This window comes from Lynx rufus, unplaced genomic scaffold, assembly GCF_022079265.1.
Source record: "Lynx rufus isolate CCGP_SWC_20201006 ecotype Redwood Valley unplaced genomic scaffold, mLynRuf1.p SCAF_7, whole genome shotgun sequence".
NCBI classification, from domain to species: domain Eukaryota; kingdom Metazoa; phylum Chordata; class Mammalia; order Carnivora; family Felidae; genus Lynx; species Lynx rufus.
Window position 1 is genome coordinate 41,565,542 of NW_025814889.1, and position 14,926 is coordinate 41,580,467.

Here is a 14,926-nt window from a genome sequence, read left to right on the forward strand (position 1 = left end):
TCAATTCTCCCCAAATTGATATACAGGCTTAACACAATTCCTATCAAAGTCCCAACAAGATTTTTTGTAGATGTAAATAAGATTATTCAAAACTTTATATGGAAAGCCAAGGAACTCAAAGAGCTAAAGCCATTTTGAAAAAGGAGAATAAAGTATGGAAAATCAGTCTATCTGCTTTCAGACTTATTATATAACTAGAGTAATGAAAATTGTGTGGTATTGGGGGAGGGGTAGACACATAGATCAATGGAACAAAATAGAGAACCCAGATATAGATCCTTGCAAATATGCACAACAAAAAAAATTTTTTTACAAAGGTGCAAAAGCAATTCATTGAAGGAAAGATAGCCTTTTCAACAAATGGTGTTAGAATAATTGAACATCCATAAGTAAAAACAATACCACCATTGGCAACAACAACCCTTGACCTAAGTTTTACACCTTATTTAAAAACTAACTCTTGGGGCGCCTGGGTGGCTCAGTCGGTTAAGCGTCTGACTTCGGCTCAGGTCATGATCTCACAGTCTGTGAGTTCAAGCCCCTCGTCGGGCTCGGTGCTGACAGCTCAGAGCCTGGAGCCTGTTTCAGATTCTGTGTCCCGCTCTCTCTCTGACCCTCCCCCATTCATGCTCTGTCTCAAAAATAAATAAACGTTAGAAAAAACAAATTAAAAAAATAAAATAAATAAAATAAAATAAATAAATAAAAACTAACTCAAGGGGCTGCTGGGTGGCTCAGTCAGTTAAAGGTCTGCCTTTGGCTCAGGGCATGATCTCTTGGTTCGTGAGCTTGAGCCCTGCATTGGGCTCTGCGCTGATGCTTTGGATTCTGTGTGTGTCTCTCTCTCTTTCTGCCCCTCCTCCCCCTCAAAAATAAATAAACATTTAAAAAGTACAAAAAAAAAAAAAAACTCCTAACTCAAATTGGACTATGAACTTCAATGTGAAGTATAAAAGTATAACATATATGAGAGAATTTTCAGGATCTAGACTAGGCAAAGAGTTCTTAAACTTGATACCAGAAGCATGATCTATAAAAGGAAAAATGTACAAATTGATCTTCATCAAAATTAAAAACTGTGCTCTGCAAAAGTCTATTAAGAAGAGGAAAAGACAACTTATAAAATATAAGAAAATATATGCAAACTACCTATTCAACAAAGGACTTGTATCTAGAATATGTAAACAACTCTCAAATCTCAATACTGGGGCACCTAGGTCGCTCAGTTGGTTAAACATCCGACTTCGGTTCAGGTCATGATCACACCGTTCATGAGTCTGAGCCCGTTGGGCTCTGTGCTGACAGCTTGGAGCCTGGAGGCTGCTTCAGATTCTCTCTCTCTCTCTCTCTCTCTCTCTCTCTGCCACTCTCCTGCTCACACACTCTCTCTCTCTCTCAAAAATAAATAAATATTAAAAATTAAAAAAAAATCTAAATGTGAGAACTGAAACCATAAAAATCCTAGAGGAGAACATAGGCAGTAACTTTTTTGACATCAGCTGTGGCAACTTCTTTCTAAATATGTCTCCTGAGGAAAGGGAAATAAAAGCAAAAATAAACTATTGGGATTACATCAAAATAAAAAGCTTCTGCATGGTGAAGGAAACAATCAATAAAAGTAAAAAGCAATCTATTGAATGGGAGAAGATATTTGCAAATGACATACTCATAAATGGTTAGTATCCTAAATATATAAAGAATACATATATACCACTCAACACCCAAAAACCAAATAGTCCAGTTGAAAATTGAGCAAGAAACATGAACAAACATTTCTCCAAAGAAGACAGATATAGTCAACACACACACGAAAAGACACTCCGTTAGCAGCCAGGTGGAAGTGGGAGGGAAGAAAAAAAGGGAGAAAAAAAAAAGATGCTCAGTATCAGTCATCATCAGGGAAATGCAAATCAGTGCAAATCAAAACTACAATGCAATATCATTTCACACACATCAGAATGGCTAAGTCAAACATCAAAAACACAAGAAACAACAGTTTCCTGTTGGCGAGGATGTGGAGAAAAAGGACCCCTCTTGCACTGTTGGTGGGAATGCAAACTAGTGAAGCCACTGTGGAAAACAATATGGAGGTTCCTGAAAAAATTAAAACTAGAACTACCCTACGATCTGGTAATTGCACTACTAGGTATTTAACCAAAGAATACAAGAACACTAATTCAAAGGGATACATGTACCCCAATGCTTATAGCAGCATTATTTACAATAGCAGGATATGGAAGCAGCCCAAGTGATTCATTGATCAACAGACGAGTGGATAAAGATGTGGTATATACATACAATGGAATATTATTCAGCCATAAAAAAGAATGAAATCTTGCCATTTGCAACAACATGGATGGAGCTAGAGAGTATAATGCTAAGTGAAATAAATCAGAGAAAGACAAATGCCATATGATTTCCCTCATGTGTGGAATTTAATAAACAAAATAAACAAGCAAAAGGAAAAAATAAGAGAGAGAGAGAGAGAAATCAAGAAACAGACTCTTTTTTTTTTTTTTTCAATGTGTATTTATTTTTGGGACAGAGAGAGACAGAGCATGAACAGGGGAGGGGCAGAGAGAGAGGGAGACACAGTATCAGAAACAGGCTCCAGGCTCTGAGCCATCAGCCCAGAGCCTGACACGGGGCTCGAACTCACAGACCGCGAGATCGTGACCTGGCTGAAGTTGGACGCTTAACCGACTGCGCCACCCAGGCGCCCCGAAACAGACTCTTAATTACGGAGAATAAACTGATGGTTACCAGAGCAGAAGTGGGTGGAGAGGATGGGTTAAATAGGAAGAAAGAAAAATAAATTATTTTAGTTATTTTGGTGCTAACCTAATATTCCATCAAATTAAGATACTCTAATATACAGCCATTATCTTTTGGTCTAATGTTGTACCCTATTGACGACACTACTTTTTTGTATCTACATTTTGGTTTGCTATTTTATTTTATTTTTTAAGTTTTATTTTGGGGGGGAGAGGGGGGCGGGGCAGAGGGTGAGAGAGAGAATCTTAAGTAGGCTCCACACCCAGCTCAGAGCCCAACACAGGGCTGGATCTCACAATTGTGAGATCATGACATGAACCAAAATCAAGAGTTCAACACTCAACTGACCGAGCCACCCAGGCGCCCCTAGTTTGCATTTTTAAATTATTGTTTTAAGGATAATGCTCTAGAAATGAGATTAAAGATATAAACTTTTAATAATGGATGGCATATACCGTAAGATTGCTTCCAGAAAGGTTCCATCTGTTTACACTAAGTCCAGTTAACTGTGTGCTTTTTGCATGTTGCCAGAACTGAGTAGTAGTATTTAATGCTTTTTTTTCTTTGCTAATTTGACAGTTGAAAAATATATCACTGTTGTTTTCATTTGCATTTCTTTGATTGCCTCTGGGGTTGAAACAAGGTGCTCCTTTCTAAAAATTCCTGTCTTTTGTGTGAGTGCTTTTGTTCTGTTCCTAGGATTTGATTTTCCTCCAGAACTGTTCCCCTTCCCAACTTCCTGATCTCTGACAAGGGCAGTTTCACTCTCCTGACCTCCCCAATTTCTGAACCAGAGAGTCAGAGGTTATTTTTCTCTTCTTCAATCTCTGGTTTCCCATCAGTCACCCACGATGGTGATTCCTTCCTTTGAAAGTGTTTTTCTGTTTCATCTTGTTAAAGTGAGAACCACAGGCCCAAAATGGTGTCACTTAGGTTAAGACCCCTGGTCAGTAAACCAAGACTTAATACCTAACCTAACTGCCGTTTCAACCCCCTAGAAATGTAACCTTTAACCAGTCAGCATGGGAATTTCCTTGTCAACACCAGGATATTTACTGAGGCACCCCTTCTGCTTTCCTTAGGAAAGGCGATCTTGCCTAAAACAATGGATTCTTCCCTAATAATTTCCTTTTTTTCCACTTCCTTTCTACCTTTAAAAACCTTTCTTTTTCTGTAGCCCTTGGGAGCTCCCTTCCACTTGCTAGATGGGATGCTGCCCCCTGCATGGCTGGATTATGAAGCCAGTAAGATCCCTACAATTCACTCGGTTGAATTTTTGTTATTTAACAATCTTTGTTCCCATGAGAATGGCACCATCATTAGCCAAGGCCACAGAACTCCCACCTGGATTACAGTGGAAGCTTCCTGGCAATTCTCTCTGCTCCCAGTCCCTCCTACTTTGGTTTTCTTCTACCCGCTTCAGTACTGACTTCCAAAGCAATGCCTTTTACCTGTCGCTCCCTAGTCCACTGGACCAGGCCCAGGAGGCTCTGCCAGACGTCCACCACCTCGGCACCACTTCCCACAGCTTCCCCCTGGAAACCTGGACACCCGGGGGTTTTCCTCACTGCTTTGAGGTGGTTGCCTCTACCGCTTTCCTGGAGCATTTCCACTTCCTGGATGTGCTCATTCCTCATCTTCGTTCTGGCCCGCTGCCTATTCTTTTAAGATTTGGTGCAACACAGGTCTTCTCCACGACGTATTCCAGACTCACCCGTACTCTTAGACCTTCCACACCACCTTGTGATCTCCTTTTCAAAGCACGTGACGTCCTGTGGCACCTGAGTGGCTCAGTCAGTTGAGCCTCATGAGCGTCAGACTCTTGATTTCAGCTCAGGTCATGATCTCATGGTCATGAGATTGAGCCCCACATCAGGCTCCATGCTGAGTGTGGAGCCTGCTTAAGATTCTCTTTCTCCTCTGCCTCCTTCCCTACTTGCCCATGCTCTGTGTCTCTCTCAAATTAAAAACGACAAACAAAAAAAAAACCAAAAAAACAAAGTATGTGACATCCTGCACAAGTAACAGGGCCATGACAGGGCCCAGAAGAGGAAAAGGAGAGCAAGGAGGAAGCGTTATTTTAGGGAAAGGGTGACACACTTCATTTTCAACCAAGTGAGTTTGGGTGATGGCAAGATTTTCAAATAACGTTATCCCTTGGGTCACTGGAAATGTGGGTCCAGAACTGAGGAGAGAGGTTGGGGCTGGGAATATCAATTTGGGAGTCAGCTGCAGCGCTGACAGGGGGTGCCCTGGAATTTAGAACATCTGTAGGAATGGGGGAGAGGATCTGGGGTAACCCCTAAATGCAGATGTCAGAAGAGGAGCCCAAGAGGAAGAAAAGGAAATGGTGCTTACATAGGAGGAGGGAACAAAAAAGGTGGAAAAGGGGGCAGAACCAGAGGGGAGCACTCCTCCAAGAAGCTTGGTAAACTGTGAATGGAATGGAGCAGGATTTCATAGCACCTGGAGAACTAAGCCAAGTGCAGATCCAGGGAAAGAGCCAGAGGTAAGGAACTCCCAAAGCATCAAGGGCAAGGGGGTTGGGGGAGTGCTGAGGGAGAGCCCAGGGTTACAGCTCAACCGGAAAGGTCTCCCAAAGAGGAGAAGACTGAGCAGTGGGGAAGGGGCCAAGAGGCCAGTCTGACACCCAGTCTCGCACACCAGGTAGAAACAGGGAGAGGGCCCGTGACTGCTCAGGGAGACAGAAGTAGAGCCCAAGGCATTGAGGGTAGGGTTTTTTTTTTTTTTTCTCAGCCACCTTTGCCCCATCCCTCTAAACATGTATTCTAAGTAAAAACTGCATTTTCTATGTAAGATTAGCCTTTACAGCTGTCCATTACAGGAATTCTGGAGCCACACCCAGAAAGTGATTAGTTCTTCTCTTTAGAAGAACTTCCTCATGGCGATGGTTGTTGGATACTGAAAGAAGAGACCGGAGGAGGCCACTTGTCCCTGTCTGGGGAACTTTCTAGAGACAGTACTGTATACTATACCCAACAGGCCCAGATTTTAATCCTGTCTCTGCTACTTGTTGAAGTCAAATTTAAAAGGTAGAAAACAGTGGGGTGCCTGGGTGGCTCAGTTGGTTGAGCATCCAACTCTTGATCTTGGCTCAGGTCATGATCTCATGCTCATGAGATCAAGCCTCGAGTCGGGGCTCTGCCCTGACAGCATGGAGCCTGCTTGGGATTCTCTCTCTCTTCCCCCCTCCCTGGCTCTCTCTCTCTCTCAAAATAAATAATTAAACTTAAAAAAAAAAAACAAAGGTAGAAAAGTGTAAAGCCCTCCTCCACACCTGTCTCACAGATATTCACTTCTTCTCCCCAGGGGCAACCAAAGTTACCATTTTCTAGAAATATCTGTTCCTATACAAGGCAGATGATAGAGAAATAGATATCGATAGACAGATTTCTCCCTCCTTTTTAAACAAATGGTAGCCTGTTCAATATCTTGCTCGATTTAGTTAATGACGTGTCTTAACTATTTATTATTCCTTTCTTAACCGTGAAAGAGCTTCCTTCTTGTACAGCATTCCACTGAATGGGTGAATTATTTACTTAACCTATTCTTTCCTGGTGGACAGTTATTTTTGTATGTGCATTTATAATTCGGGTAGATGTTATAAATTACCCTCCGAAGAAATTGTACTGGTTTATGTTCCTGCCAGCAATGTGTAAAGTAAGAGTCTGAGCCTCTGTTCCCTTATCTACAAAACAAGCCAAACAGTACCTACTTCTTGGAATCATTGTGAAGATCACTTGTGATGATGCGTGGAAAGTACTTGGCATGTAGGAGTTGGTGGTCTTGAAATAAGGGTCTTGTTTTATTTTGGATTAGTGAGACATTGTCCTGGCCAATTAAGTGAATGTTGATGGGACCTCCTCTCCAGTCTGGGGTTTTCGGATTAGGGACAGATTCTGCAGAAAGTTAGCGACTGAGATCAGAAAGGCTGTGGGCATTGCCCTCTCCGGCGATGTCGTGTCTTCAGGGTACCCCAACCTCCTCCACGTGGCTTCTGCTCCCAGGCTCCTCCAAGCTGAAAACTCGCTTTGAATGCAAAAAAATCCTGTGGGACCAAGGATCCTTTCCTCTGGTCATCAAGAGCCTTCAAATCGAAGACTCAGGGATTTACACCTGTGAAGTGGAGGACAAGAAAAGAGAGGTGGAACTGCTGGTGTTCGGCTGTGAGTACACGGGGATACCACCTAGCCAGGCTGCCTCCCTCCCTGACTCCCATTAGTGCCCCCAAACCAGGCCCTGAGCTAGTGGTACCTCAACAGTCTAGAGACGGGTCAGACTGGCCACCACATCTCCTCAAATCCTCCTCAGGCCTTGGGTCAGGCAATGGGAGAGGAAGAAACCTAGGGGGGGGGGAAGGGGCAGGGGGCAGAGGAAGGAGGGAGAGAGGCAACAGAAGAAAGGGAGGGAGAGGAGGAGAAGGAGGAAACTCTGCCTTGGGTGGGTGGGGGTGGGGATGGACCCACAGGTGTCAGCAGGGGTGATGGAGAGACACTCTTGGTTCCTGGTTTCTTCCCTCCCCTTGGGGATAGTGTGTATGTGACACAGGTGGCCTGCTCCTTTCCACAGTGACTGCCAAGGTGGACCCCAGCGGCAGCAGCAGCAGCAGCAGCACCAGCACCAGCATCTACCTGCTGCAAGGGCAGAGCCTGACCCTGACCTTGGAGAGCCCCTCCGGTAGTAACCCTTCGGTGCAATGGAAAGGTCCAGGGAATAAAAGCAAGAGTGGGGTCCACAGCCTCTCACTGTCCCAGCTGGAGTTGCAGGAGAGTGGCACCTGCACATGCACTGTCTCCCAGAGCCAGAAGACACTGGTGTTCAACACAAACATCTTGGTGCTGGGTAAGAGGGGCTCCTCTCCCCTGCCGTCTCCCCTCTGCCTCAGTGGCAGGCAGATCCTCCCCACGCTCTCACTGCTCTGCTCCTGGGTCGGCTGCTGGGGAACAGAGGGAGGCTAGGGCCAGCCCCTCCTCCCCCTCTCCTCCCACCCCCCCCCCCCCCACAGAGCTGAATATGTCCTGAGGGATACACTGGACCCTCTCTTCCTCAAGGGGCTGATTAATAGCCACCCCTCAGGGCGGTGGGCATGGAAGAAGGAAAGGGACAGGGGATGTAAGGATGTGAGGGACTCCAAATCCCCTGGAGGAGGCCCCAAAGGAGGAACAACGTTAAGGGCATCTGTTTTCGTTGTTGTCTCAGCTCCCCAGTCCCACTAAGTTGTAAATCCACTTACTTAGGGACCCTAACACCAGCAAGCCAGCCCTGATGAGATTCTACATTGCTCCTTTAAATCGTGAGCTGGCGGGGGAGGTGGGGGACACCTGGGTGGCTCAGTCAGTTAAGCCTCTGTCTTTGGCTCAGGTCATGATCTCAGATCTGCCCCCCCCCCCGCCCCCATATGAACCCCGGCGTTGGGCTCTGTGCTGACAGCTTGGAGCCTGAAGCCGGCTTCAGTTTCTGTGTCTCCGTCTCTCTCTGCCCTCCCACTCATGTATGTCTCTCTTTCTCTCTTTCTCAAAAATGAATAAACATTAAAAAAAAAATTTTAATCGTGAGCCAGGCACCCTGGTTGGGGGATGCCGGGTACCAAGAGCCCAGAAGGCAAGTCCCACCCCAGATCCTGCCCTCTGTACTTATGTGACACAAGGGAATGTAATGTGGTGGCTAAGTGCACAGACTGACTTAAGTCCTGGCTCTGACCTCACCGGGGGACCTTGGGCCAGTTACTGAACCTCTCTGTGCCTTGGTTTCAGAGATGATGCTTGCTGTGATAATACCTCCCTTGTAGTGTTACAGCGAGAATTGATTCATGTAATGCACTTAGAACAGTGCATGGCACATAGTAAGCCCTAGTTGGGCATTTGCTCTTATCTTACAAAGGCTGATGAATTATACACCTAAGTAGCACATGCCAAACATCCCCTGTGCTCCAGGGATCCTGAGAACAGAGCGGACCCTGTGGCTGGGCTGTTCTACGAGGGCTTCCAGGGGGCAGGGGGCAGAGGTGCTGCCTTGGGAATCTGCTGGGGTGGAGAGACTAGAGAGATTTGGGGAGGTAGATGGGAATTTAAGGGCCAGAAATAGCAACCTAAGTGTTTGAACTCACTCGGCCCCCTTCCATCTCTTTGCTGCCCCCACCACATGCCCTTCCCTACCCCATACACCCTCATCTTCCTATCTCCTGACCCAGCTTCTCTCTCTTCCCACCTCCAGCTTTCCAGAAGGTCTCTAACACGGTCTATGCGAAAGAAGGGGAGCAGGTGGAGTTTTCCTTCCCGCTCAACTTCGAAGATGAAAACCTGATTGGGAAGCTGAGGTGGAAGGCAGAGGGGGCTCCCTCCTCCCTGCTCTGGATCTCCTTCACCTTGAAGAACAAGAAGCTATCTGTGAAAGAGGTTGACCAGTACTCCAAACTCCAGATGATGGACTCACTCCCGCTCCGCTTTACCCTGCCCAACGTTTTGTCTCGTTATGCCGGTTCTGGAAACCTGACCCTGGTCCTTGACAAGGGACAGTTGCAGCAGGAAGTAAAACTCGTGGTGATGAGAGGTGAGGAGTTAGGCCGAGCAGCAGAGGGGAGGGGCCGAAGGTGGAGGGGTGAGGCCCAGCAGGACAGGCCCGGTGGCCCGACAGAGCTGATCCAGGGTCTTCTGGTTTCAAACTGAGACTGGAGTCCCCATGTCCTTCCTTGACCTCCATGAGCCGGCCTGGGGTGGGATCTGCTGAGAATCCCCAAAGGGCATGAGCTGAGAACCAGGGTTCTAATTCTGCCTTCAGCCAACCCTCTATGATCCTGACTGAGCTCCCTGCCTCTGTGGGCCTCTTTCTTCTAATGAAGATAACAAAATCTGCTCTTAGGGTGATCGTGATGAGGGTAGTGTCAGGCTACCCGCTGAGCTCTTTGCTTTCTTATCTCCCCCATCATCGTAACTCCACAAATAATCACGGCTAATACTTGCTGCTTAGTACACGCCAGACCCACTCCAGCGCTTTACATGTGTCTGTGAATTTATTGTGTATTTAACTGTTGTCTGAGGCTTGGTTGTCAGGTGACTGCAGGACACAGCAAGCAGTGGGGTTGGGATCCAAATCCAAGACCCTCGGCCTCAAAAGCTGTGTTTGCTTTATACAACCGCATGAAAATGTGCTCTGAGAGGCTCAAGGAAGAGTAGCCATGTAAAGTGTTTTGATTGTTCCACCGAATCCCCTTAGAGCAAGGAGGTGCCAGGAACTCAGAGGTCCAGGCTCCCAGCGTCAGGCTCTTGTCCCTCTGCAGTGACTCAGTCTGGGAACAATTTGACCTGTGAGGTGCTGGGACCCACCTCCCCTGAGCTGACGCTGAGCTTGAAACTCGAAGGACAGGCTGCCAAGGTCTCAAAGCAGCAGAAGATGGTAAGGGTGGAGGACGCCGAGGCGGGAACATGGCAATGTCTACTGAGTCACAAGGACAAAGTCTTGCTGGTATCCAAGGCCGAGGGTGAGTGAGGATCCAGGTTCCATGGCCTAACCCCAAGCCCCTCTCTCTTCATCTGTGGGACCTTCCCCGGGGTTGGTGGACACCACCCAGAGTCCCAGCGCCCCAATCCCTCTGAGACAGGTGGGTTATTCTCACGCTGCCTGGACACACAGGGGCCAGGACGGAAGGCAAGGTGAGGTTCTTACCTGGAGTCCCACAAGTTCCCACTTCCCTAAGCTCTACAGCCCTGGAATAGGGCCCACCTGACCAAGAGTCCCCGCCCTGCCTCCTTCCTGACACACGGACACATGGACACACGCACACACGCATGCACTGTGTACAGCCTGAAACCGCTGCTTCTAGTCCCCAGGGTGTCCTGTATGGTTTTCAACCCTTAAGGCCCCTTCCCCAGCCTTTCCCCTTCAGCCCTGGTGGGTCACGAGAGCCCTGCCAACCCTATCCTGCTCTCCCAGCCCAAGGATGAGACCCAAGCGTAACTGGGCGGTGAGGCCTTCCTAGGGCCCTCCAGAATGCCCGGCCCCCTGACAGCGGGCAGTGAGCTGAACACATCTTTCTCTCTTGCAGTTTTGCCTCCTGTGCTCACCAGGACCTGGACAAATCTCTTGACCATCGTGGTGGGCGGGGTCCTAGGCCTTGTGCTTTTCACTGGGCTCTGGGTCTACTGCTGTGTTAAGTGCTGGCACCGCAGGGTGAGTGAGACTCCCCAGAACCCCCTTTCACTTCCCACAGGGCATGTGAGTACCGGAGACCTTTACAGCAACAAGGATCTCCTGTATATGCGACGCACTCGTGCTCTGGCTCTCTCCGCCCGCGCACCAAGTTCCCTAGTGGGCGACTGGGCCCTGTCCCAGATCCCATGCAGAGGGAGAGACTGGAAAGAGCAAAGGGTTAATTCTGGGACAGATGGCCTCAGCCACAGTAACTGCTTCTCCTCTCCCAGCTCTCCCCATTCCTGCCTCCAAGGGGCACCTCCCTTCTGGAGGCCTGGGACCCTCATGACTCCTCTCCTTCTTCCTGGACAGCGCCAGGCAGCACGGATGTCTCATATCAAGAGACTCCTCAGTGAGAAGAAAACCTGCCAGTGCTCCCAGTAAGGAAATGGGTTGAGGGGGCCGGGGAGAGTGGGAAGGGGAAGAGGAGGGCAGGAGTGGGAAAGAAGAAAGAGAGGAGGGATACAGGGGAAGGGGAGGGGGGTTAAAGGGAGGTGATGGATGAGGAAAGAAGGGCACAAGGGGATGGCTGAGGGGCGGGGGTAGGAAGCAGGAAGAAGGAGGAGGGCAGTGGAGAAGGGGCCTGGGATATTTCTGGATATGGCCCTGCAGCTGTGGCCCAGAGGCCACCACTGCACGAAGGGAAAGTGCAGTATGGGAGACACGGAGCTGTGAGGAGGCAAAGGAGTTGGGGAGGAATAAACTTGCTCTTCTTTTTTCCTCCAGCCGGTTACAGAAGACATGTAATCCCATTTGAGGCACAGGACCGGGGAGCTTCCCACTTGCAGTGCAGCCTCGCCAGCTGTCTCCCCTTGCGTTTCCTGCTGGGCTCCTGGGCCTGCGGACCAGATGAATGTAGCAGACCCCAACATTTCCAGCCGTCTCCTGCTCTCTTTGTCCACGCTTGGCCATTGGCTCTCCTCTTGCAGAGGCTTACACCATTTCCTCCCCATTTCCTTTGCATCAAGCCTAGCCCTGATCCATGATTTCTTCCCAGCTCCCTCCCCCATTGCCTCCTGGGCCCAGGGAACCACATGGAACCAGCCGTACCTGGCATGGAGGGCAAGGGTGGGTATCTGAAGCATGAAGCATAGGGCTGCCATTTTATTGGACAGGACCTTGGGACCAGAGGGGACAGGCACTAGCCCGAGATCACACAGCCAGTCAAGGGCACATCCAGATCAAAAGCCTCCTGACTGCTAGTGTCCACTGCTCCATTCTCCCCGCTTCCTCACTCTGTTTTGGCAGGGCACGGACTCACATCCTGACCTGTGCACAAACAGGCACCGCTGGACACAAACCCATGTACATAGCCCACCCTTGTGCACAGACACAATTCCTTCATCACCCAAGCAGTATATCTCAGTTTATGAGCCAGTCTCACATCCTTTGTCTGTTTAAACCTTATGAAACTCTTACGGAGCTAGTACTGACAGGACCAAGATTAGCATCTCCAGCTTATAGACCGGAAATGGAACTCAGAGAGGTCAGATGATTGCCCAAGGTCACACAGCTAGTACGTGCCAGAGTCAGGACTAGCGCAGGTCTCTTAACCCCTAGTTCCGTGGCTGTTTCCTGAACACAGACACAAACACCACGCGAATCTCTGCATCTGGTTAGTCACTGATGCCCAGTACCCACCTTTGGATTCATAAAAGCACACCACCCCACTCAGGGTCTGCCTCAGAGAGTTCAGAAACACAGAAGAGGGCCTCCCTGACTAAAATCCCTCTCTCACCTGCTGGTGGCAGAATCCTGTTACCAGAGGACAAAAGCTGGCAGTTCTCCTAATCAGAGCACAGGCTGGGAACACAGGCCCTGTGGGAGAGAGTGCCCAGTGACCTACCACTCACCCTGTTGCGGAACCTTCTGGAAGGTGAGCTTTGCCAGGGGGAGGGGGCGAGGAGCTGGCTGGAGAGAGAATACTCTGAGAGGACCTCGTGGAAGGGTTCAGTCCCCCTGCCCTGCACTTTCCTTCATCCTTCCTCCAAACCATTCAGGAAGCAGGAAAATTGGGGTTACAAGTATTTTTCCTCCTCTTCTTGAACCATCTCTCTCAGGAACCCTCAGCCTCCTCTGCCTTTCCTTCCCTCCCTTTCTCACCACCTGTGTCAGTCCCTACCCCCTTTCCCTTGTCTTCTCTTTCCAGCTCGCCCCTTCCAGGGAGGACACCAAGTTGACACCAAGGCTCCCCACTGCTTGCTTCGTATCCCTGCCTGCTCCCACCCCTGCTTCCCTGAACTGACAGAAAAATACAATAAACTTACTGTAAAGAAGATGTTCTTCTTTGTGTGTATGTGTGTGTGTGTGAGAGAGAGACAGACAGACAGACAGCCACAGACAGACTCGTCTCTGGGGACCTACCTGGATCTCCCAATCTTTGGGATCAGACAGACCCAGAGGAGAGGTGCCAGGCTTCCAGGGAAAGGAGATGAAGTTTCCCCCCCGGGAGGGAAAAATTCTCTGGAGGTCCATCACCCACCTGCCCACCCCACAGGGCCTTGTGTGTGCAGGAGGCCAAGACCTTGTAATCCTGTGCGTGTGATGTACTGAGAGGGAGAGGCCGCAGGGGTTGTGTGTGCTCTACACATGCATGTGCGTGGTGGGAAAAAAGGACCAAGAGAAACTGTAATGTGTGCATGCTAATGGTGTGCATCCCCAACAGAAGTGTGAGTTTGTGTTCCAGGAGAAGGAAGCGGTATGTGTGTGGGGGGAGGTGGGGGGGGGTGGATATATTCTTTTAGACCTGTGTCCACCAGCCCCGCCCCCAGCAGCCCCAGCTCCATCACAGCCTCCAGCACATACCCCACTGAGCTACACCCAGGGCGCAGCCCTCACGGATACACACAGTGACACACGCTTCCTCCGCCCGAACAGCCAGCTCCTCAGTCCCCGAACACCACCAGCTGCCTCTCTCAGCCTGTGTTCGTGCGGAAAACCGGGGTGGGGTGGGGGCAGGACACGAACCGTCTCACCAATGAAGCCGGTTCCCCGCCAGCGTCCTCGCCCCCTCCCTGCCGGCGCCTTCCTTGCCCCTCCCCCTCCAAGTCACCGCCGTCCAGTTCCCCGCCCCGCACTCGCCCCCGCGCCCCCCCGAGCCGCTTCCCTGCCGGACCCGGACCCGGGGCTCACGGGCGGCATGCCTCCGGGAGAGGGGGGCTTGGACAGATCTGGGGGGGGCAGAGACTGAGTGAGCGGCGGACCGAGCCCGGGAGGCTGGGACCGAGGAGGGGGAGGGAGGCCCGGAGGGAAGGAGGGAGGGAAGGAGGAGGGCGGGCGAGCTGGAGCCGGCGGGCGGCGGGAGCCCGGGCGAGCCGCGTCGGGAGTGCGGTCTCCATGGCAGTGCCGGGCGCAGCCAGAGGTAAGAAGACCCCTGCCCTGTCCCCCGCGGCCCCCTCCTCTCCTCCCCCCAGCCGCCTTCTCTCCCCTCCGGCCGGCCCCTCCTCCCCAGCCACCTGCTGTCACTGCCCTGGAGAACACGGTGGGTGGCAGGAGGGAGGAGTCGCCTGACCTTACCCCTTCACCCAGAAGGGCGAGGGACCCCTGACAGCGGTGGAGTCCCCCAGATCCTCCCTCCCACCTTCCTCTGATCTTTCTCTGTCCTTCACCTCCTCTCTGTCCTTCACATCCTTCCTCCCTCCCTCCCTCTCTGACTCCCCATCTCTTTTTTCCTAAACCCACCCGCTGGGCCTGGGTGAGGGTAGGTGGGAAGGGGTGCCAGGCTGTAGGGGAGAGTAGTGGGGGGGGGAGCGCTTCTGACCAATTCCTTCCACCTCCCTCTGGCTGGCCATTGCCATGGCAACTAGGGTATACTGGGCTCCGGAGGGAACAAAGGTGGGGGGCGGACTAGGACCTCTCAGGGAGGGCTAGGATCTGAGATTCTTACACAGGAAGTAGACCCTCTCACTTCTGTGCCCCATTTTTACCCCTATTTGCCCCCAAA

The 14,926-nt window shown here is 50.3% G+C and overlaps 1 protein-coding gene across 2 annotated transcripts in view; it reads left to right on the top strand.

The window, feature by feature from the left end:
• The window catches only part of CD4 (CD4 molecule), a 43,462-nt gene extending 31,126 nt beyond the window's left edge, over positions 1-12,336 (top strand). Inside the window, exons 4-10 of one of the 2 annotated variants that reach the window (XM_047065470.1) lie at positions 6,804-6,962; positions 7,366-7,638; positions 9,010-9,345; positions 10,073-10,273; positions 10,838-10,962; positions 11,214-11,363; positions 11,710-12,336. In XM_047065470.1, coding sequence (XP_046921426.1) covers positions 6,804-6,962; positions 7,366-7,638; positions 9,010-9,345; positions 10,073-10,273; positions 10,838-10,962; positions 11,214-11,339 — 1,220 coding nt within the window. In that variant the 3' untranslated portion in view covers positions 11,340-11,363; positions 11,710-12,336. The remainder of the gene's footprint in view (positions 1-6,803; positions 6,963-7,365; positions 7,639-9,009; positions 9,346-10,072; positions 10,274-10,837; positions 10,963-11,213; positions 11,364-11,709) is intronic. The other variant, XM_047065472.1, reaches the window with a different exon arrangement.
• The last annotated feature ends 2,590 nt before the right edge of the window (positions 12,337-14,926 follow it).